Source organism: Megalops cyprinoides, chromosome 3 (assembly GCF_013368585.1).
Source record: "Megalops cyprinoides isolate fMegCyp1 chromosome 3, fMegCyp1.pri, whole genome shotgun sequence".
In the NCBI taxonomy this organism is placed as follows: Eukaryota; Metazoa; Chordata; class Actinopteri; order Elopiformes; family Megalopidae; genus Megalops; species Megalops cyprinoides.
Genome location: NC_050585.1, coordinates 17,672,147 through 17,695,521, shown reverse-complemented (window position 1 = coordinate 17,695,521; position 23,375 = coordinate 17,672,147). Strand labels below are relative to the sequence as shown.

The window sequence follows — 23,375 nt, the reverse complement described above, 5'->3', positions numbered from 1 at the left end:
CTAGACTGAAGTCAAAATGAGTTTTCCAAGAAAATGTATGATCAAGAAAAACAAGACTGAAACCACTGCAGGAGGACACAGTTATGTTCTTCGGCTGTTTTGAGGCCGATTTTCTCTAGAAATACTCCATTTTCTAGAACAGTGAGTTGGACTGCAGCTAGAATGACACAGGAGGCAATCTGTTTGACATTAAAATTAACATATAGATTTCTCTTAAGTGGCAAAAACCTGAGGCATACTGCCAACTTCAATACTCTCAGAGACAAGCAGCACCTCCTTACGATAAATACTCAACTGGATAATGCTGTTTGGTTTTCCAGCAGAATATTAGGCTTGAGCACAGAGCTTGTCAAAAATAAAGAATAGGGTAGTTTGCCCTAAGCAAAAAAGTGCTCTAACACAGACATTGTAAAAAAAAAAAAAAGAAAAAAAAAAAGGTGTGCCTGGGAGGTAAGCAGTTTTCCTGAAGCAAGAGACCAGCGCTGTTTTAGTTTAAAGTGGATTGCTACCTCTGTTCATGTCTTCTGGGAAGGTGCGGCTGGGCCAGGGCAAGCGACCACTCCCCTGCCAGCAGGACATCATCAAGCGAGATTACTGGCCGACCCCCATGACCCCATTGTGTATTAAAAGAGTCCCCTTTGAAGCCAGTCTCCTATCAGCAGCCTCACTATTAAAGCTACAGCTGGCTACAGTTCAGGGGTGGGAGGAGAGCTGGCAACCAGCGCATCGCTGTCTCATTCAGAAACTGTCCCGGGGTCGCTGTGGAGGGGCCATTAAGGTGCACATTCATTGGAATGGTGGCAAGGTGGGTGAACATGTACAAAATTGCAGGAAAAGCTCAAAGGAAACTCCACCTTGTGTAATTAAAAACATAACCTGAAAGTAGCCATTAACTGGACAAGATGCCCAGTCCCTTTCAGTTTTTCTGGGTAATATGTAGGATGTAATGCCATAATACAACAGCATTCAACACCACTCTCCAACTGATTTCCATATAATATGCCTTCCATATGAAAGCCTCATCAGCCAATACACACATTGAAAAAATAACTTAGAAAGAGGATTGCTTCAAAAATAAAAATTAAAATATGAATCAATCTGGGGAAATAAATATTTCACCATTTTCACACGTAGCTTTCACTTGCTGAAGAACATGGCAACAGTCCAGTAACCACTGGGTTTTGAAGTCTTCAGTGTGAATATATGCAAGCTGTTTCTGCTGTACTTAAAATGTACAAACACAAACTGTTTAAAACTCCAACTTCACCAGATTAGAGATCATTGACTTTTCAGAATATAATTAAATAGGACAGGCTGCCTGCAGTCCCCATGCATGTAGATGAATGAGTAGCTTTATTTGTCCCTTTTTTGTGCCCATCAGGTTGTGAGTTATCACTTGAAAAGGTTCCCAATGCTAATTTTAGAAACAACGAAGGCCTCTTCAGCACTGGGAACTGTAAACATCCTCTGAGAAGCCATTATCCTGAATGAAAGTACTGTATTTGACTAAAGTGGCCCTCCTTCCACAGTAGGGGCATTGATGTCTAGCGTGGAGGTGCTACAGAGGCTTTGGTAAATACCAAGCTGGCTCTTTCTCCCAGCTCCATCTGTGTGCCGAGCCAACAGTCCGAAACCCAATGGGAAGAGGCTTGTCCATGTGTGGTCAACGTGCCAAAACTTCAGCAAACACCCATCAGCTCCAAATGAACGCGCCCCATTACCATGCAGAGTAAACACACTGCACATACAATCCAGTGTCATGTGTACAAACCTGATGTTTGTGAAAAACACAAGCTTAAAAAACTGTCACAAGGTAAGTGCTTTATTAGGATACTGAGCTGATATTCAAACATGAGAAATCTTGAGTCACGGTAATTTATTTTTGTGCAGTCTTACGAAGGATGCACAATACATTTTAGGTAAAAAGAAAGCCACTTTCTCTAGTCAATACAGACTGTATCAGAATAAATACAGTACAGACACCTTTGCTAAAAATACTTAATGAGAAACATTAAGGTTAAGAATGTTCATGATTAAATACTTTGGCAATTGGTGTGTCAAATGGCAATATACACAACATACTTCATGTTAATGTTCAGTTAGCAGATACCCTCATTCTTACACCGAGTATGTACAGTGACACAGTTCAAAATTACCTCTCAGTCCTTCACGTCTTCATAGCTTTATATTTCTATTTGTAATATTACATAAAACATACAGCCTACTGGTACAAACATTTCTTATAATTCAAAAGGGTTTATAGGATTTGTGGCTAAATTTATAAGTAATGCAAGTGTATATACTGAAAACATTTGTATACCTTTAGTATGTACAAATGAATGCACCTAGGAAACTCAGATTTACTAATTAAATTGATTGCCTTCACTTATCAACTGTACAAAACCAGCTATTTTTGCTCTCCGCAATGGCATACAAAACAAAACAGGCACTCAGTGAATGTTGTTGAAAGTACCAAAGCTGAGAGAAAAGAATGTATGGCTGCAACACAATTTAAAGTTATTCAAATTATTAGCCAATGTTACCAGTAGATGCTGAAATACATGCATTTAAATGTGACACATTAGAAGAATGCTAAAAGCAAACAGCATTCACTCTGTTTTCCCTACATGTGGACTATACTGGCTGCATTTCTCGTGAAAGGAATGTATGTAAAAACATAAATCTGCAACTGTGCCCTGAAGGAAAAAATGGTTGACTTAGGACAAGCCCCCTTCTTATTGAATTTCTGGATTCAAAGTACTACTGACACCATCAGCAACGTACTAAACCAACCACTGAACAAGTGTATGGATGGCAATCCAGAGCACCCATTAATTCTTCCCCTTGGCTCAAAATCACAGCTGCAAATATCTCCATGTGCAGCAGTGAGGAGTAGCCATCTTTGAGAGCTGCTTTGTAAAGATGCCAGGAGACGAAAAGGCGGGTGGAGTCATAACTTGTCAACAGTGTTGGTCCTGTGTTGCTACCTGGCGCCGTCAATTGCTGTTGACAAAGGGGAAAGGATTAACTGGTGCTGCGGATTGCCTGGACTAGCACAGAGGGATGTTCGCAAAGATCTGGCAGCCCTTAAAAGCAAAAAACTTGCTGCAAATGGGACAACGCCGGAGTGTGTGTGTGGGGGGTGGGGCTGGTCAAGGCCGAATCCAGATGGTGAAACGCTTTGAGATACTCCAATTTCCATTTGGGCTCAGCCTAATGTCCTAACTGTCCCCTAAAGCCCTGCTGAGGTCATCTTTAAATCTCAGCCTGCTGCTTTTTCTGCAACACAAACAACAGACAACTCGACCATCTCAAATGACATTGGGCAGTTTTTGTTGCCGACGGGAAAAATATTGGGGATAATGATAATCTTTTTGATGAGGTTTACAGTCCAAACTTACTATAGAAAACAGAAAAGGAATGGGGGAGGCGTCAAGAATTAAGAAGCCACAGAAATAGTCACTGCCTGAGTGGCTCCCCCACTGTAAAGACAGCCACTTGACTTTTACCACACGGTGGCAAAAAGTGTAATAAAGAGGATTCACAAAGCACTCGCAGTGTCTGTGCAGTGCCTGTTCCTTTCTACTGTCAAAGGGGACCACAACACTGGTGCTGGTGGGATGACCGGAACATTGTCCCATCTGTGCCAAGGCAAAAGATCTTTCTAAACAGCCCCAAAACATCACATTCCCCATTCCCGTCCTCTGAAACAATCACCCCACCCCAACCCCCCCAAACAAAACCTAGAAGTAAGCTTTCTAACAAACTTTGTTCAAAATCAGCTGTGAAGAAGACACAATCTAGAACCTGGCTTGTGCCACAAGGACTGGACAGAGAAGTCTGCAGACACACACTGAGGACAGATGGGTAACAAAAAAAAATCTTACACAGCAGAGAAATAAATATAATCTTAAAGAAACCTAACTGTGGCCAATGTATTGAGTGTTGGTTATGATTATGCATAGCAACACATTATGAAATGTTATGAGAAACATGGCATACAAAATTAGCTGTACTGTAACGCTCTTCTTCTGTTTAGTGCTGCAGTTATTCTTAAGCCCTGCATATCTGAAACACACTCAAATCCCCTTCTGCAGAATGCTAAACAGGAGTTCTGCCCTGCGTGCAGTGCTGTTTGTGCCTGCTTAGGATCCAAGTCAGTGTGCCTTGATTGATCTTCTCTTTTCCGGCCAGCACTACTGAATGAGTCATCCGTGACAAGAGTGAACGACATGCTTAATTTCAGTCCACGGTATTTGTTGCATCCTGAACATCTGTTTGCAGCAGTTTATGTGTCGGCATTTAAACTCTTAAGCTAACAACAAACCTGTTTTTGTTCGGCACAATACCTGGGGCATACTGCTTTACGACTTGATTGCCCACTGTGTCAGGCTGAATACCACAGCTGGGGGAAAAATATCATTTTTTTTGACCAGCCAAAAAAAAACAACCACCAACACAAAAAGAAATTAAAGAGTTTGAAATTGTCTGATATTAAATTGTTTGTTTATTCATATTATTCATATTTTCAAAAAAATAAAAAGACTAGATGCATATTAATAAAACAACATTGCAACATGAGTAAAGAAATGCAAAAAAAAAAAATCATTCTCGGGGCCAGTGGGCACATGATGCCCAATGCAACTTGAATCTACACCGCCAGTTAACTGTCCACCACAGCGCTGCCAAAGCTCTGTCAGCCGCGCCTGATGAAATGGAGCCGCTGCGGACACCCTGGCTCTGCCGTGGCGGCGGCGGTTTCCACCGGGCTGCATTGCTGACAGAGGGCAGGGCCCCGCGGCACGAGCTGAAGCACGCAGGAACACACCGACCTCTGCACACCCTCTCCTCTGCAGCGGAAAAGCCAGGCAGAGGGATTTGCACGTAAAGTTCACTGACTCCTCCGGTTACGCAACGCTCACACTGTTGATAAAGCCTGACACGCTTCCGACTGTAAATATCTGCCCTGCAACTGTGACTGCGTCAAAGTGAGACATTTGGGGGAGATATTTTCTGACGCGTTTCGACAGAGACTGAGGGGCGTTCTCTGGGTTAAGTTAGTAAAATTGGGGAAATTAAATATTTGCATAAATGTAGGGTTATGCACGCCTCAAGGTTTCTGCTTGAAATAAATGCTTAAACTGGTTGAAACAGATTCAGTGCAGGCCTATTAACGTCAAAAGTCCAGCCGTTGTTGTGAAAGCGGAGTTGCGTTTCCCAGGCGACCGATACAGCTGACACGCTCATAATTATCAGGCCTCCTAAGACAGATTTAAAGCCCTGAATGAAACCACCAGTTCCCCAATGCTTCCAGTAACGGAAGATTAAGAGTGAGAAAGTGGAAAAACGGGTATGGCTATCAAACAATTTCTATGTGGACAAACTACTTCCTGGGGGGGAGGGGATGCCACTGAATGCAGTGCCATGGATGCAGCTTTTTGCTTCACTCCTTTGACACAACTTTCTAGGTTTAGGTTTACTTGCTTAACATGCTACCTCTAGAGATTAGATTGAACAGGCAGGAAGAGGGAAGCTGGGTTTATAAAAAAGATGGCCAGATTTTTCACTCAAGGACATCAGCACACTGCTTCTGTTTTCTTGAACCAACCCCCGTGCAGGCAAGCGGGGACAGCTGCTTTTTGGCACACGCTACATCACTCCTTTCCTCAAACACAACAGCCTGTGCATTTAATTGTACCACTTTTCTTCCTGGGGTTATAGGTAGAAAGCACCCCCTCTGGGTCAGGACATAGCCCCTTCCTTGGGTAACGATCAAATACACAGTGGTTTGGAAGGCCCAGCTAAAGGGCATGAGTGGCTCCAATCAAAAAGCACTCACTGGCCCCTTGGCGCACTCTGAATACAGCCCTAAATCTTAACTATGTTTAAACTGGCTGCCCCAATAAGGAGAAGCACATTCATAGCTGCACTTAATAAGGGAACGGAAGCCCTGATTAACCCCACTGTTTCACTAGAGGCTTTCAATTAGAACCCTTTCATTAGTTTATGACCCTCTGCTGGACACTCTAAACCTCCCTCAACCCCCCACCTGGCAAGTCTTGTCTCCTTTACTATTTGACAGTTTGGTAGTGCACCTCACATCAGACAGATGAGAATTTAACAAGATGGCCCCTCCCCCTTCCCTCCCAACTCCTCTCCCTCTTCCTCTCCAGTCATAAATCAAAGAGCACAGCAAGTAAACGGATTTGGCCTATTAGGTTTGGGTTACCATTCCACAAAAAAAAAGCAAAAAGACTGGCAAACACCCCCGTCTGACCTTTCTCACCTGCTCCCCTCTTTTTTGAAGTTCTTAATCAGAGCAAGCCCAGCTAAGTGACCGTAGCCTCGATCGTACCTCTTGCCATGACAGTCATGCAGGCGGAGGGGAGTCAGAGGCGGGAAATGTGACCCAGAGGCAGTCGGGGCAGGCGACCGAGCTCAGCCCTGGGACAGCACAGTGCACCACCCCTCTGCTGCGGTTGCTCTCACTAATTCTGTGATCTGGGGTGTAACTCCTAAAATGCCCGTGTTGCGGTTCCCCTTGCTGGCCTGTGATTCAGAAGCTGGACGCCACATGCTGTTGCATGTTCCCTAATCATGAAACTGCAAACCACCATGAAAATATGGATGAGCCCTAACCATATAACTCATCTCCCTTTCGTTTGCCTTTTCTAGGCTTTTGCTCTCGCAAAGTTCCTTAAATAGCCTTAAAAGAAGGCTGTCTGTAAAACTAAGAGGGAACATTTTAATTGCTTAACCTCTCAATGACCACAATCCAAATTAACCTGGGTTGGCCATATTATAGCACAAACTGAGGGAGCATAGCTGGGCTTGCATCTCTTTGAGTTGCATGGTGAAACCTGACTGACCTGTTGTCAGCGTCACTGCAACGTCGCCCTAACCTTCCTTCCTGACTGAGGGGAAACCAGTTTCAAAACCACCGTGACCTGTGCTACTAGTATGCCGTGATTCAAAAACTAACAAATGCTGGGTTCCTGCATCCAGCCTGGCTCCCTGCCCACACTTTGGTCCCACAGAACCTGTTTTTTTTATACTTAAGTATAATACAGGGAAGAAGAGAGGTGTGGCTGCCCTGATGTGGTCGTTACACACACCACAACAAAACAGAGTGCGGGGGCGGTGAACTGCTGAGTGAAACGTGACCCACCCCTGCTCTGACTGGCTGGCAAGTTCAGGCGCCCGCTCTGCGCCCCACCCCCCAACACTGGAGTCCCTGTTTATTAATAGGAGCCTCCTCCCATGATTCTGCTGAGCCTGCCAAGGTCACTTTTGATTCCAGATCGAGTGTCCACAGTTCAGCCCAGTCTCCTGGCCTTCCACAAACACCATGGCATAGGATACTGGCACGACTCGTCGCTAGAGGAATGGCCAGGCCCCACAAGTGCTCCCACCCACCATCATTCTGTATTACTTTTCCAGAGTAGTAACACAACTGGCCTAGTTACTGGCTTACAGTACACAAGCTATTAAGCCAAGTCAGTGAACTTTTGTGGAAAAAGGGGGAGCAGGTTTAAAGACAGACAGCTGGAGCTAGACTGAATACTAAGTAAACTGTGATGTTTAAAAACTCTTCATTTTGTCTGGTCCACTTTAGTGCAATTCCTGTACTTCAGGGTCACTGAGGTCAAATGAAGGTTGCTGTATAGGTATGGTAGGAAAAAACATAATGTCTGCATGACCACATTTTGAAAGATTACAACTGTGTGCTGCTGTGGCTACAGATGATGCCAATTAAAGACCGGCCAGCAATCATGAGAAAACACAAGCTTTGGCCAGTTCATGTGTGAAGATGCAGCGGATTTTCATTCCACAAACATCCATAAAGATGCTTCTCAAATTCAACATCACTGATTTCTTGTGCAGATTGAAAATAATCATCTTCTGATTTCTCTGTCAACTGCCCAGTACCTCAGTTCTAACCAATACCTACTGCACTGACTGGACTAATTTACGGGGAAGAAACTGTTGACAAACCGAAACTGCAGGCTACTTGGCCACTTCGAAAGACCATTTCCAAGAATTCCATGGATTTTCACTTTTTACATTTTTTTCTGTCTCACTTAAGTTCTGAAATAAAAAGAGCAAAGCTGGCTGTGACACCAGAACAGCAGAATCTTGACACTGAGGTGGAAATTTGATGTTTAAATGAGCCATATAGCACTCAATGGCAATGGGAAACCAGAAGAAAGTACAATGTTGAGTTGGCACATTAAAGCCGTTTTCACATGCGAACTCCGGACAAAGTGCGAAGAATCAGGTCCGGAAATTGGCCGGAATTGCCCTTTCACACATGTAGCACGCAACAGGAGATTGTCCGTGACAGACGCGTTCTCACCTACAGGAAATACTTCGGTTTGGTTTAGGTGAAGGGCGGTGCCTGGGTAGAGTGCAGGAGGCAGGACATGACGCAAAAACTACGCTGCAGAAATCACAGTGGCTGTATTCGAAACCGCCTACTGCATACTGTGTACTGCGTACTACACAAGTATGTACTGTATACTGCATGCTATTTTTCAGTGTAGGTCCCAGTATGCGACCATTAATAATTACATTTGTAGTATGTTACATTGTCGCTTGAAATCATTGCGAGTTTAGAAATGTACAGATTTCCTCGTGGTATTTTCCAGTTAGACGCCACTTGCATTCTCACGAGTGAAAAGTATTGACGAGATCACCTAAAGTATTTGCGATTTGAAGTATTTTCAGTTTTTTTCTTTTCAATGTCTTACCTTTCGGTGGTACGGGTACATAATGTAGCATGGAGGAGAAGGAGAACATAGCTATTGTACTTTTGGGTAGCCTATAAAAAAAAAAAAAAAATCACACATAGCCATCCAAATGGTGCTACCGATACACATAATTTATTATTAATTATACATTTATTATAACAATAAGATAAGTTTTTGTTGTTCGCTATGTAATGTTAGGTCACCAGTTCACCTCTCTCACTATACCCATCACTATTACTTAGCTACAGCTTAGCTAGCTACTAACCAGATAATAAACTACTAACCAATGTTATTAATCATCGTAAGAGACAAGTTTTGGCAGTATAGCTATAGCTAACTAACTATCTCTTTAATGATCATTGGACTCAAAATAGCATGTATTTGGATGTATCCGCAATGTCAACGAAACAGTGGAAAGCAATGTACAGGCATGCGGAAAACAGTACGAGGCAGATGTTTGTATTCTTCCGGTTTCGCACCAGTCACATCATAGAAAGATAGAAATGTCATCAACACGCCCACTCGCTTGCAGTGGATTCGCCAGAGGATTGCCTGCTCTATTCACACATTCCGACATGAGGCGGACTTTGTACTAGGGAGCTGGCAGAACGAAGTCCATCACATGTCTGGTCCGACTGATTCGGACATTTGCGTTCTCACATACAGCTCCTCCGGGTAAGGGCCGGATACATTCCGGCATCCAGTGCACGTCTGAAAGGGGCTTAAGATACCTTGTGCATGTGTGAGAGGGAGGGGGTTGCACAGACCACACCTGACACTTCCCAACACACCACTTGTGTTTATCCACTGCAGACTGAGCAAGTGGTGGGGTGGGTAAGTGATAGACAGGGTGTGAGAGTGCCCTTTCTATTGGATCAGCAGGGGAGATGAAACTGACTGCAAAGAATCCTTCACATTTCTTTCGTTATAAAACTTGGTTTGGCTCGATTTCAATGCAGTCCAGTAGAAACCTTGAATCTCACATTTCCAAGGCTAAATCTTCCTCATTATCTGAGAAGGCTGGCAACTGCTGCATGTAAAGGAGTTTGCTGCATGTCACAGAATCATGCACAAGCCTTTCCCCCCTCACCCCACCCCCCTGCTTGAGCAGGAGGACCCCAAACGCACCAGATGTTCTGCAGATGTTTCATCTGAATCATAAAAAAAATCCATCTGGTTTTGAACTCTTTTTATCCAAGTAAATTTGGGGGTAATCATGTCTGTCTGTATCCGATTGGTTGAGAGATGACCAATTTTAGACAACTGTCTAAATTCTATGAAAACAGAGCGAAGAACAGAATGTTTTCTGCTCTGAGAGCCAGTTCTGCATGTTGATTTTACCACACAAACTGGAAAAGGGAGTAATTAAGTCTGACATACAGAGACACAGCAACGTCTCCATAACTGACACAGTCAATACCAGCTTTTCTGGTGTTGTAAATAAACAATCCTTTTGTAAAAGTCAAGACCAGCTCTTCCAGAGCACTAAATAAACAGCACTGATTTGCAGCTGAGCTGGATCAAGACGACACATATCACAGTAGGTCTCTTGAGTTCTCAGCTGGGAAGAAAACTGTCTTTTCCTCATTGCTTTTTTCCTTTCTGTCTCATAAGATTTACATTTCCAACAAATCTGATCTGGAACATCCAAAAACAGAGCACCCAGCATATAAACATAATGAAGAAAAACAGCAAACTGCAGACAACAGAAATCTCTGCCTCCACGTCATAATGGCAGTCATAATTCAGCTTTTTCCTTCAAAAATTTAGCTGTGACACACTGGAAAAATGTCTGATCAAAATCAAAGCATACAACAGGGAACAAGATGAAATACCCTCACGTAATACCAGTCAGTGGAAAATGGGAGTCCAACAAACTTGTGTTTGAAGCTAAAAAAAAAAGTGTCCTCACAAAGCTATCCACGAACAGACACGGCCCTCACCATCCCCCAGCAAGTCGCCCTGCCTCCCAACTCCACAAACAACGCTCCTGTTACTTCCACCCCGCCACCGCCACAACTATCTGCACAGTTTATTTTGGAGTTCTCACGAAGAGCAGCCTCACTCGTCACAGATGACAGATGACTCCACCAGACCCCCCCCCTCCCGCGGAAGAGCTCTTCCCAGTCTCCAGCTCCTGCAGCAAGCCATTGTTTTCCTGAAATCTGAGCCCTACCAATGTACAACAAACACACCGGCCCCTAAATGAACAAAGAAAGAGTTAAAAAGGGAGGGATTTTTTCTGTTGACTTACTGAGGTCAGAGGAAAGGACAGAGGTCCAGGCAATTTGTAAATTACACCCAATCAACTTGTTTTGGTGTTGTGCGTTCAGTGCCCTACACAGGTCAGTGTGGCATTTATCAGTGTGGCACTGGCATTCATAAAGGGGATCAAATACCAACTAGCCTGTTATGGCAAAAGGACCTACTTCTCACTTTACTCAAAAGTCACTGCATTACATAAACACAGTCACAGAAAACATGCACTTTGAATGTAATTAACACCCCTGTCCTCACTACAGGTTGAAAAGGTTGAAAGCAGTGTATCCACTGAGCACAAATGACAGATTTAAATTTAATCAAGATTCAGCACGTTAGTATAACTTTGACAGAGTTGCACAACCAGTGCACAGTGATGCTTCTCAAGAGAACAACTGTCTTTTACAAATCAGAATTATTTTCAGAGCTACCCAGGAACAAAATTCATCACTGACGCAAAAGTCCATCAATGACAGTTACAATACTGCAGCCCTAATATTCATAACACAAGCTGCTGAAGCTTGGAGGTCTAATATATTACTGTTTCAGGTCACGGTGAGTAGAAGTAACAGGCTGGGACAGTTAACTGCGAGAGATTCCAGCAAATCGAGGCCCCATCGTTCGGCATAAAGCTGCTTACGTGCCTAGTTAGAACATGTTAGCATGAAATCACGCCTTAACAACGCTGCGGCAGCATCTGTCTGGCAATATGTCTGACCGGCTTCACATTGAACAATATGTCACAAGGGACAGACACGATAAGGTTATGTCTCGCATACAGGGCAGCGAGTGCATTTAATTTCTATCTCTGTGGAAACACAAAAGATCCACATTAGACCTGGTGTAGATAAGGAACCATGCTGATGCACTGATCTAAAGATGCATGTGTTGGTTTGTGGTGTGAGGTTGTGCTTTAGAGTGGCCACACACAGAGAGGGAGAAAAAAAACAAAAACAAACAACTTTGAGAACACTATCGTTATGTAAAGCATAAATGTTTGAAAAGGACACTTACTTGAGAAAGTATCTCTGTCCGGAGGACGTCTTGGCCATCTCCCACCCAGGTGGGAGAGGTATGTCATCCGGGATCTCGTAGGAGGACTGGCGGAGGTGCTGTGGGGGCGGCCCCGCAGGTGCCATGCCAGCCCCCAGGGATCCGGGCGATAATGTTCCCAACTGGAGGGAGGCGGGCGAGGAGTGCGCCCGCACATGCTGTGGGGTGAGAGCGCCTGCGGTGCTAGCGTCTGTGCTGGCCTGCAACGAGACGACCATTTCAAGAAGAGGAGAGGAGGGCAAGACGTGGGGGAAGAGGGTTTATACTGGAGTCTGACTGCCTTTATTCACTGCAGGTAAGGAACTAAAGTGTGTTCATAAAGGAGAAGGAACTGAACAACCTGACCAACCACACATCCCAAGATTTAAAACAGAGTTCTCCTGCCTATTAGAACCATTCATTGAGCTGATGTTCATGTTCATGTTCTGTTCATGTTAAAATAATTTGATGCATTTTTCACATGCCCCCCATGTTAATATTTGGCTGTATGAAAATGTTTTATCGACCGCGCCTTGTCACACCGACACAAAAAAAAAACAAAAACAAAAAACAATTATCATGCTTACTATAAGACAGGAAGTGGAAAGCGGAAGACTTCTAATGGTAGCGGAAGGTTAGCAGTGATTGTTTGCAGGAAAGATGTGGCCTTAGGCGGCACGTGCAATTGAAAGCTGGCTCACTGTGGGATCAGAAATGGAAATAAAATAGCAGCCATTCTCTGATGTGCACCAGTTGTTAAAATGCTTCAAATAAAAACTCGTAACCAGAGCCCCGCATATCTAGCTGAGACGACAGTGACCCAAAGACAGCAAAGCACAGGCTTTGCTTTCAACAGCTTCGTTTCAGGATATTAATGTTAGTCAGTACGGTTAGCTAACCATGTTTATACGTTTGTATTGGTCAGTAGTTAAAAGGTTAAAAACACGTTGCGAATAGTAATTTGTGGCACCCTGGGGTTGGTGCAAACGAACCCGAATATCTATCACATAATAGTGAAAAGCGGTTTAGACACATTCTTTTTGATAACCGCGTTCACGTTTAGAAAGAAAACAGTCTATAGGCACTGACACATCCATTTCAAACGAAACCTCCGCTTAGAAGAATATAGCGTCAATCGAAAAAATGCAATTGCTTTTTCACACCGCAGATATTTCCGCTCATAGTATTATTTTCAGGTCTTGACAATATTTCGTATTTGGTCCATTTTCGTAAATGCCATTTTGCGGTATCATAGTTTCACAACTGTTGCATTCCCCTTGGCTGGATGTGATGGAATTTAGTTTCCTCGTTGTACCCTCGCAGTTACATGGCAGGTATAAAATAACATATTCGCAATGTTTAAACGTAGAGAAAAGATTGGACTGACGATGTAACACTGTTTGACCATCACTGTTAGACCACCTAGAATTCAGCAGCTATAGCAACAGGTATCTTTCTCTAACCCCCCCCCCCCCCCCCCCTTCTGTACAAGTTTCATATTTCCTCTACGCGTTGGGGAAAATAAGTTTCATCGGTTGCACATTTGTTAAAACCCCAATAAAATGAAGTTTACTGCCTATGCATAGAGAACTGGAAAGAGAGTGGGTAGAGAACGACACTGGCGAAATATGGGAATGCGTAAGGTCCAGAACGTAACTGTAAAATAAAAAAATAAATGGAAAAGACGGGGTGGGGGTCGGAGTGGAGGAATGGGGCTTACTTGTCTGGAGTGCGACTTTGGTTCTGGCTGTTTGAAGAAGGAGTCTGGTAGCTTCCTCATCCTCATTGGTACCGTGGGGGGCACGTTGGCATTTTTTGGGTTCATCACAGCGTTGAAAAGAGCTTCCAAATCAGTCTCAGAATCGCCCCGGACGTGGACGATTTGGTGACCGGCAGGGGGATTATGCTGGCTGGGATCCATGGTTCCGAAAGGAATTAAAATAACTCAGGCTCCGGAAAAAATCAAAATCAATCCAAATGTTTGGAAAGCCCAAGTGTTAAAGTGTTGATAGCAATCATATAGACACCGCAGGGTTACCGAAAAGTCGTCGGAAATTGTTTCGATTTCCTTCGCTTTTCGTGTTGTTAAACCAGTTCAATCATGTGAAAAGAAGAATTTATAGTTTCTCGTACGCTTATGAAAGTGACCAGGTTCCAAAAAATCTGGCCAGATAACTAGCTATGTCGATACGTGCACGGCACGGTTCCAATCCGAAGCAGGCTTCACTCCTCTTGGTTAGTTTAAAAGTAAATCTCGGCAAAATGCATGCAATCACGATAAAATAAAACTAGAAATGGAAACGGTTTACCTGCGATTACAAACAACTTACAAATTATTATTAGTTTCTGTCTGGGATACTTCTACGGGTCGCCAAAATAAAAAGTGCCACTTTCTCCTACATCGCAAATCCCTGCCTTTCCAAAGTACAAAGTTTTGCGAAACTTTGTCTTCAACTCTAGCTGGGACATCAAACCTTTATGACTCATGTGATCTCTGACTCAGAGGAAGGCGGAGCTTGGTGTTATTAATACGGGAGTTGTTTAAAGCAACATCCTTCACCAGTAAGCGGTCAGTACAGGTTGGACTATCCACAAAACATAAATCTATGAGTAAGACCCGAATGCGTTTTGCATTTGGAAATATAGCCAATTTATTTATTACATTTATTAATTTCATCAAACCGCTACAAACATTGCATCGGTGTTGGCAACCTATACAATGTATTTTATTATATTTTGGGTAGATTTTTTGTATTTCAGGCTTTTAAAAACGAAAGTGATTTAAATTTTTAAAATTCTTGTGTATTTTTTTTTTTTGTTTTATGCAATGAAAGCACGATTACATTATTTCCAGTTCTCTAATTAATATTAAGGGTTGATTTGAATTCATTGATACAATTGATCAAACAACTACGATGATCAAAAAACATACATACCATATTTTCATCACATTTTTAATGTTGCTTGTAAAATTTACTTGATTAACTTTTAACCAATGCTAAACCCAAACTGGAAGAACATTCTGAAATGATATATAAAATATAAATGACATAACAAATATAAAATTACATGTTAAGCAGCCTACTTGTTATGCAATGAAATAAAATTTGTTTTGACCGAATACAGTGCTACAGAAAAACAGTTCTGTGCAGTTCCCATTATTGTTATGCAAATCAGTCCCCTCGTTCTATTGAAAAAATCATTTTGTCAAGAACCCACCTCTCTAGAGTAGAGCCACAGTGTTTGTTTCATTTTCCCATACATCATGTGATTGAATGATAACTGGATATTTTTAAATATTTAATATCAATGCTTACCTTGGGGTTATTTCATATATAGATATGAAATCTATAGATAGATGGATATTTTGACTGTCTTTATTGAATGTGTGTATTCTGTGAATTATTACATAATACTGTATAAGCTGTGTAAATCATCCTGGAGTTGTTAGCAAACAAAGAGCATATACAAACAAATGGCATAACTTTACTCTGCGCCTTGCTGTTGTTAAAGTAAGAGTGCACAGATACCACCAAGCACAGTGGACAGGAGGAAACTCCCTGTTCAACACCATACACTGAAGGTTTCTGCCTAGACTGCAAAGCGCAGCTATCGGGATGTGGTTTTTCTCATTTTGATTCTGCTCTTCCCTGTAGGACCACCCACTTTGCAGTCCAAAGGGCAGGTTACTGTGCCCATCCATGCTTACGCTTCTTTAGTCAAATCTGCAGTTACTCGCACACAGTTCGAACACATCCACTGTGTTTTTTGTTTTGTTTTTTGCCTGCAGTTGTGCCATCTGAAAAACAATGCTTGGGGTGACGTGTGAAAACAGTTTTGGTGTAATTTGCTTTAAGACTTTATTGGGTTATGTTAATGATACAGACTGTGAAAACAGCTGTTGACACCCAGGAGATAATTGGCACGAATGACAAAGCCTTGGTCAATGCAAAACCACCTGTGTGAACAAAACCTCACATGACCTTTCATTAACAGGCTAAATGTCTTTTAATATTCTAATCCACCTACCCATCCTTTTTTCAACAATCACATAATGCTTTAGAAGGCACTGCAGTTAACCAGAGCTCAAGTTTCCATCTGGTCTGTTGCAGAGGAAACTAACATGGACATGGAAGAACATGCAAGCTTCTCACAGCTCTGTACCAACATGCTGCCAGCACTATATTTATGTTGAAGTAATATTGACAAGGACACATACCATGCATATACAATTTTATTCAAAATTCTGCAAATATAAGCTGTTCACATTTACAATCAGACTATGTTTCCCCTGTTGGCTTTCTTTTTGGAGAGCGTGAGGGCGTGAGCCATACCCTCTTCTTTCATCCCAGTTTTTTTCATAACCTTGAGCAAGAGACTGTGAGCGGGCTGTCAGTATTTGTGTGCCCTCTACAGTACCCATGTGGGTCATGCGAAACCGCACAGGTTAGTCTGAGCTGTGCTGTGTTTGTACTTTGATGGATTGCTGCTTTCCCTGAATTATTTAATGCAACAGGTCAACGTAAGGCACATTCCTCATGTGCTGCGCTTATCCCTACTCCATAGGAATGGTAGAGGACGTAGACATGCCGTCTGAAGGGGTCAACGACTAAGTAGGCAAACGTCTGCTCCTCCTCCCTGTCTGATGGGTAGCACAAGCCAGAGTGATCCTGTGAGGATTAAAAGGAAAGACAGAGGTATGTCATAAACACAGGCACACGCACGCAAACAGGTGGCAAGACTTATGGTCTTCCATTTACAGTTAATTAAAACGGTAACTCTTAACTATCAAACTCAAATTGCACTCATCAAAGGTTACGATTAAGTCAAGTCAAAGCGAAAGTTTTAACTTACATAGGCAGAGACTTTTAGAACTGTGGAGACAACTCTGATTTCTTTTGTTTCTGGGTCTTTGTTAACACTGGAAATGAAAACAGAACTTTCATATTTTCACAGTCGTGCCATATTTCTTAATTATTCATTGAAAAATGAATGCTATGAATGTTATAGCATTATACTACATGTTTTTGAAAGCTGTCCAAATGTCTCTGGCATTTGTTTCCTGTTTTCTTTCCTTATCTAAATATCTTTGTATCTGGAGAAGCCTCTTTAATGAAATTCTCACCATCATATAATAATGGATAATCATGACAATAATGCCTTTCCCAATAAAATAGTATCTAAAGGGGTTATGCCTGGCCTGATATTAATGCACTGGTGATAATGTGTGTTTCATCAGCTGTTACATGTAACAAGGATATTTTCTGAATTGTCCATTTACCCTGTAGAATCACCACACCTATACAATTAAAAATACATTAAAAATCATAAGTACAAGGCTTGAAATGTTTTACTCTTAAGCACACCATTGAAACATAACCATCACGTTCTGTAAATTTCCACTAAATGACACTGCTGAATTCAGCAGAACATGAATTGTGTGGGATGAAGGCATGCAATTATCTCTGAATGAGCAATCCCTGATGCATCATTCAGCCAAATTTATTCTTATAACACCACAGTGCAGTAAATCTTTCAAAGAAAAAAAAAAAACAAGGAAAGCAAATGAACAGTAGAACTTATACAACTTCATGTCATGTATAACTTATGCTAAGATATTGTGCAATGAAGTAAAGTTTAGCACAAATAATACTATTATTGAAAACTGAATGTGAGTGGACCGTGAGTGAACCTAACACACATTACAAGTGGGCTACTTTTGGGGATTCGCAGCCCGGGGAATAAAAGGAATGGCATGTCACAACCTCAAGATGCTGCAACGATGTTACACCTGCTGGCCACTGCTCACTGATGCTGCCTTATCAGGTTATAAAGCACTTATCATAACTCCAAGACATGCAGTCCCAGTTTCTATCAAGCTGCCCGGCTATTTCTTCCCACATGTTGCTCCTTTGTTGTCTGTAGCGGTAGCAGTTTGTGGACTGAATAAATAAAGCCTCAAGCTCATGCCTCAGCTGCATAAACTCCTAATCTTCTGCCTCTCTCCAGCATGTATTTTCACTTTGGCACTCTTGCCGATTTTAGCTGCGGTTCTACAGGAAGCATGAACAGCTTTCAGAAAAAATGCTGTTTCTTGTTGCCGCATTACTCTGTTGCTTGGTTATTGATCATGGCAATGTGTAATGGGTGTACAGTATGTCTGCATCTCTCAAGATAATGCTCTATGTTTAAGGTTTGAAAAGGTTTTCAAACTGTACTGTAGCTATACTGGGCAAATAACAAATAATATGGATTTCCAGATGTTATCTAAAATTGAAAGATGTTTCTTTCAATTTTCTGAGTGTTAACTTGGCAATTCTTAATCAAACTAAGACTGATAAAGCGGAGGTGGGTATGCTTGAAATGAATAGATCATTATTAGATGAATGGGTCATTAGTATGGAGCAAGGTGGTTACAGTACACAGAGCAGACACCCATCACCATTAAAATATTTTCTTAACACTTTCTGAAAAACACAAGTGATCATTCCACCTCTGATGAGCAATAATGTTTAAGGGATTGACTGTCATATAATGATCATTGCAAAGTTGGTGTGCTTACCTGACCATGTCCTTGTAAATCAATCTTGTGGTGTCTATGTAGGGACCGACAGTATCCTCATATTGGCAAAGCTCGCCACCTAAGCAGATATGCTTGAGCAGTCTAAACAGAAACTCCTCCCGATCTTCAAGACTGATTATTTCATAGTTTTCTGAGTCCTCAATTAGCAGCATCTTTAAACAGAAAGAAAGAAATACATAAATTAAGGGAGAGAAAAAAACCCTTCAGTTACCAACTGCCACAGATGTGTTTTTTCCTTATAAGAGAGCAATCTTACCTTCCTCAGTTCATCAAAGTCTGCATAGTACTCATGGAAGCATTTGGCAATATGGCCAGAGGGATGCACTATCCCGTGGGAATAGAGGGGGTCGAAGAGATCCATGGAAAGCTTTGTGCATGGAACCAATTCCACATTCACTTTAGTCACCTCCCTTTCTGAGAGAAAGATGAAAAAACATCAGATTACATCAATCAAAAATAAATTGTAGCATTCCTCATGTAGTACGGTACCAAATTTTGTGTATATGACAAATTATCAATGTGATTACATAAAGAATCATGATCTAGTCAATAATCTGAAGAGGCTTCATTTATAAATAAAGTGCTGCTGATGATATCCAGAACACTACTGCATGTTACTGACTGAAATGCTAATAGTCTCACATTGCATAGGTACATTATGGTTCTATGCTTCTCTCCCCATTCCTTTTGTAGTTTTGGCTCCTTACACTGATAATATCATTCAGGCAACTAAAAAGCAACCATCATCCAAAACACTTGTCTTTAGCCTCACACCTGAGAGAGCATGGGAGGTAATACCTAGGAAAACTCTTTCAAGTGTTACACAACAACATTAAGCAGGAAAGATGTGTATACAAACCCAAAGGTTTCCATGAACCAGGACCTCCTATCATTTTCAAATTAGACATCACACAGGGATCATTGAAGAAATCCTAAAATAAAACACAAACATAGAGCAGGTTACCTAACTGCATTATAGGTTGTTGTCAGAGAAAAGACCAAGAGTTAGACTCATTGACTTGCAGTTGTAACATTACTAATGCAAACAGAAATGAACAAGAATACGCCGTTACTCGAAAACGCAAACATAATATAAGAATAATAAAGCCTGGAGACTCGCAGTTACTCACAAATGCAAACTCGTGTTGTTTGTAAGGCTGGAATGGCTGATCAAAATTAAAGGCTTGTGCAGTGATCCTGCCTAACATAGACCTGAAAAAAGAGAAGTAACATAACGTTAAGCTCAATCAGTTCATACATTAAGAGGAAATGTAAGAGTATTTAAGCGAAAGCGAGAAAAAAAGTATTAGCCACAGTTGAGATGTCAGCTAGCTAGCTGATGATGGCAGCTTGCTTGGCAATTGACACGTCTGTGTGGACGTATATTATACAATATATTAACGACATAATGAATAATGTGGAAAAATAATTACCATTTCATGAAGAGTTCTGAAGTGTTTTTGTCTTGTATAAATGAAAAAGTTTTACCAGAAAGTAAACTAAATGAGAATTTGTGTCCCGACGTATCTTCTCCCGCTGCCATGTTAGTTGACAACTGAATCACTATGGCAACGAAACCAACGTGTCCGCAGGCAGGCCAAAGATCCAGTCACCTAAACGCTCAGACAGGAAACACCGTTGATCCACATGCAGTAGGCCTTCAGATCACTTAATTTACTACGGATCTTCTGCGCAGCGACCCCGTTTTACTGATGCCTGTGCATACTCGGTGAATTTGGAGCGCGTGAGAGTAAAATCTGAAATAAAAAATCAAAGATTACAATTAAAACCTTAAAACCTTAAAATATGAAGGTTACGTTGTTTTACGTTGTATCGCATTAATGTGAAATATTGTAACATTTTTAGCACTGTTAAGAATTAGCGTGAAAATCCAACTCTGGATTACTCTGGATACTAAGGACATTGGTAACAGGAAGCAACCAGCTCAGTAGCCTAATATAATAATAAATAAAATCAAATTTGCATTTATGTATTGACTCCTTATACCCACCCCATAGTATCACAACCGCTTAGGCTCTCAAAATTAAAACACCACATTTTACCAGGAAAAACTGTTAAAAAGGGAAGGCAGTACCTGTCACAAACCAGTTAAACTGGTGTATTTGAGAAGCTCATGTACGTTTCATCACATTAAGGGAGGACGGGAAGTCTGTGCCAAAACCTGTGGGTATAAGCTGGTTCCGTCCACCTACGAAACAAGTCAGGGCATGCTTATGGGAGGCCAGGATGCCACCTTTGCTCTAATGGGCATTCTAACTGTTAACAGCCCAAGCCAAACAGGCCCTTGACTGAGGACACCACATTGTGTCTTACAGCATCTGCGTTTTACCAGTTATGTTTCCATAGAAACAATTATTTGCTCTGTGTAAATGGAGGCTCTGTAGTGCTGGCAACCTTTAAGTTGAAAAGTCTAAGCATTAAAGAAGTTGGCCCCAGTGTCATTCATTGAAAGCAGTTTTACAAAGTTTCACTTTTTTCTTTTTTGGAGAAGAACTTGCCTAATTGCAGCTAGATGAAACTGGTGGCAGGGAAATGGAGGGAGGCTATCATAGAAAACAGCATGAATTGGTTTGTAGGAAGAGTGGCATGCAGAACTGGGGGTGGGCGGCGTGTTCGTGTTCTTGTCTGGCAGCAGTTGAGTTCCTGACCTTGTTGATCCAGAAGGGTGAGTCGCCAATGATGCACAATCGAGATGGATGTACCCTCATTCAACAATACAGCTCAGGCACCTCACACTACAGCTCCATCCGGTTCCCAGATGAACTGAACAGGGATAGCCAAAGTGTCAGTTGCATAAATCAGAATGCATTATGGTGGCTATCACAGCAAATTAATGGAAAAATAAACAGTGGTACTGTTTAAGGGGCAATGTGCAAACACATCTGAAGTTATATTATCATATACATTATTATATTGAATATAATAATATATATTGTAAGAGTATTTAATTTCTCTATATATAATTCAATAATATATATTGAATTATTATCAGCTACATTGTTGAATCAGCGATGACATCCTCCATTTCAGTCTGGTTCACATCTGCATCTTCGCACTCTAAGTGGGAATTACACCACATTGTGCGATCAGCAGAGAAGATTACTGGCCGACAGCTCACCCCCCTCACAGACCTGTACTCATCCAGGATGAGGAAGAGGGTGGTAAAAATCATGGTTGATCCCTCACATCCACTCTCTCTTCCAGTGGCTACCCTCTAAACGCAGAGTAAGAGTGAGATCCATAAAGGCTAGCACTACATGTCACCTGAACAGCTTCTTTCCCCAGGCTGTAATCCTCTCTAATAAGGACCCTTCCCATAACTGCCCCCTGTCCAGTTGCACACTTGCACTTTCACAGTCCATTCCACAGATCCCACAATTGAACTGTAAAACTGTTAAGTTATTGCACAAATGTACATAACCAAAGACATTGCAGTTTCTTTAATTGTATTGTATTCTATTGTATATATTGTATTGTATACTTCTGTCTGCATTTATGTTTTCAATGTCGACACCTGCACCCAGAGAAATTCCTTGTACATCTCTACTTGGCAAATAAAAAAAAATCTGATTCTGATTCTTATATTAATGATCTTTACCAGAGCTTGTGCTAATCACCAAAAGTGATATGCCTAGCAATGCGGTTATGCTTCAAGCCCCAAAATGGCTTGACAGCCTAAAGTGTCAGCCCAATTACCAACTGATCCATCTCTGACTAAATACATTTCTCATCACCATATGTGCATCTTATTGCCAAATTTATCTAAAGGTTGGGTTGAAATTTAATTGGTTTTGGGATGTTCTATATACACTATGATAAAGCCAATGGTATGGAAAACCTGGTGGTTCTGAAAAAGAAAAACATTTATCTCTGGAGAATACAGGGTCAACATTCTCACAAGATCACTGTCCAGGAAATTTGTGCTAACTGACTTTTTGACCATTACAGACATGCTATTAACCCTGAACTCTCACTTCACTGCACATCTGAAAATGCACTGACATGCAAATCTTGATTTTTTACCAAAAAGTTTGCCAAAACCTTTTTCCATCATACTCCGTTATTTTCTAGATAAAAAAATACACAAAATAAAACATATATCATGTTTACACAGATGCAAATCATAGTATAAAATAAAAAAGATCATTTTTATTTTCATATTTTTCCACTTTGTTAAACTGAAAACCCTGTTTTTACAAACAAAACATTTATTAATGAATATGTATTTTTTGTACATGTTTACTGAGTATACTCAAATGATACACAGTAAATATATTTGCACATGTATATACTTATAAAAACATATTTTTCTGAAAATAAATCTGTGGATATAAAAATATGATTACTCTATCATGGTACACAATAAGCAAACGGTACAACATTAAAAATCACTGCACCAAAAGAAAAAATACAGTGTACTCTGCTGAAGTTTGAATGCTTAAAGAACATAAGTTAATAAAAAAAACTACATTCAATATTTAATGGGATTTAATTTAGCAACATAAAAAGACACACAATGATAATCCCTTTCCAGCACAAAGCATATTTTTTCAAATATGATTCCTGATTCAAAGTGCAGTACAACACCATCTATATGCTTGTCCAACACTTTCCCATTAAAGGAAACAGTCATGAACAAGTTTAAGGTTCACATGGCCACATCAAAAATCAAAAAAAAAAAATCAAATGGCTTTTCATGGCAAGAAAAGAAGACACATCATGTATACTTG

At 41.2% G+C, this 23,375-nt stretch overlaps 2 protein-coding genes across 5 annotated transcripts in view; both read right to left on the bottom strand.

Annotated features, from left to right (window-relative positions):
- LOC118775436 (transcriptional coactivator YAP1-like) overlaps window positions 1-14,482 on the bottom strand; it is a 33,439-nt gene extending 18,957 nt beyond the window's left edge. For all 4 annotated transcript variants that reach the window (XM_036525352.1, XM_036525353.1, XM_036525350.1 and 1 more), the window contains exons 1-2: window positions 13,762-14,482; window positions 12,024-12,262 (exon numbers count right to left, since the gene is read on the bottom strand). In XM_036525352.1, coding sequence (XP_036381245.1) covers window positions 12,024-12,262; window positions 13,762-13,962 — 440 coding nt within the window. In that variant the 5' untranslated portion in view covers window positions 13,963-14,482. The remainder of the gene's footprint in view (window positions 1-12,023; window positions 12,263-13,761) is intronic.
- A 2,076-nt stretch (window positions 14,483-16,558) lies between these two features.
- On the bottom strand, window positions 16,559-20,167 carry cfap300 (cilia and flagella associated protein 300). Its single transcript, XM_036523373.1, has 7 exons — window positions 20,058-20,167; window positions 19,755-19,836; window positions 19,484-19,556; window positions 18,881-19,038; window positions 18,604-18,776; window positions 16,896-16,962; window positions 16,559-16,711 (listed from the first exon to the last, which is right to left on the bottom strand). The coding sequence occupies exons 1-7, from the start codon at window positions 20,165-20,167 to the stop codon at window positions 16,559-16,561; spliced, it is 816 nt and encodes a 271-aa protein (XP_036379266.1).
- Window positions 20,168-23,375: the final 3,208 nt, after the last annotated feature.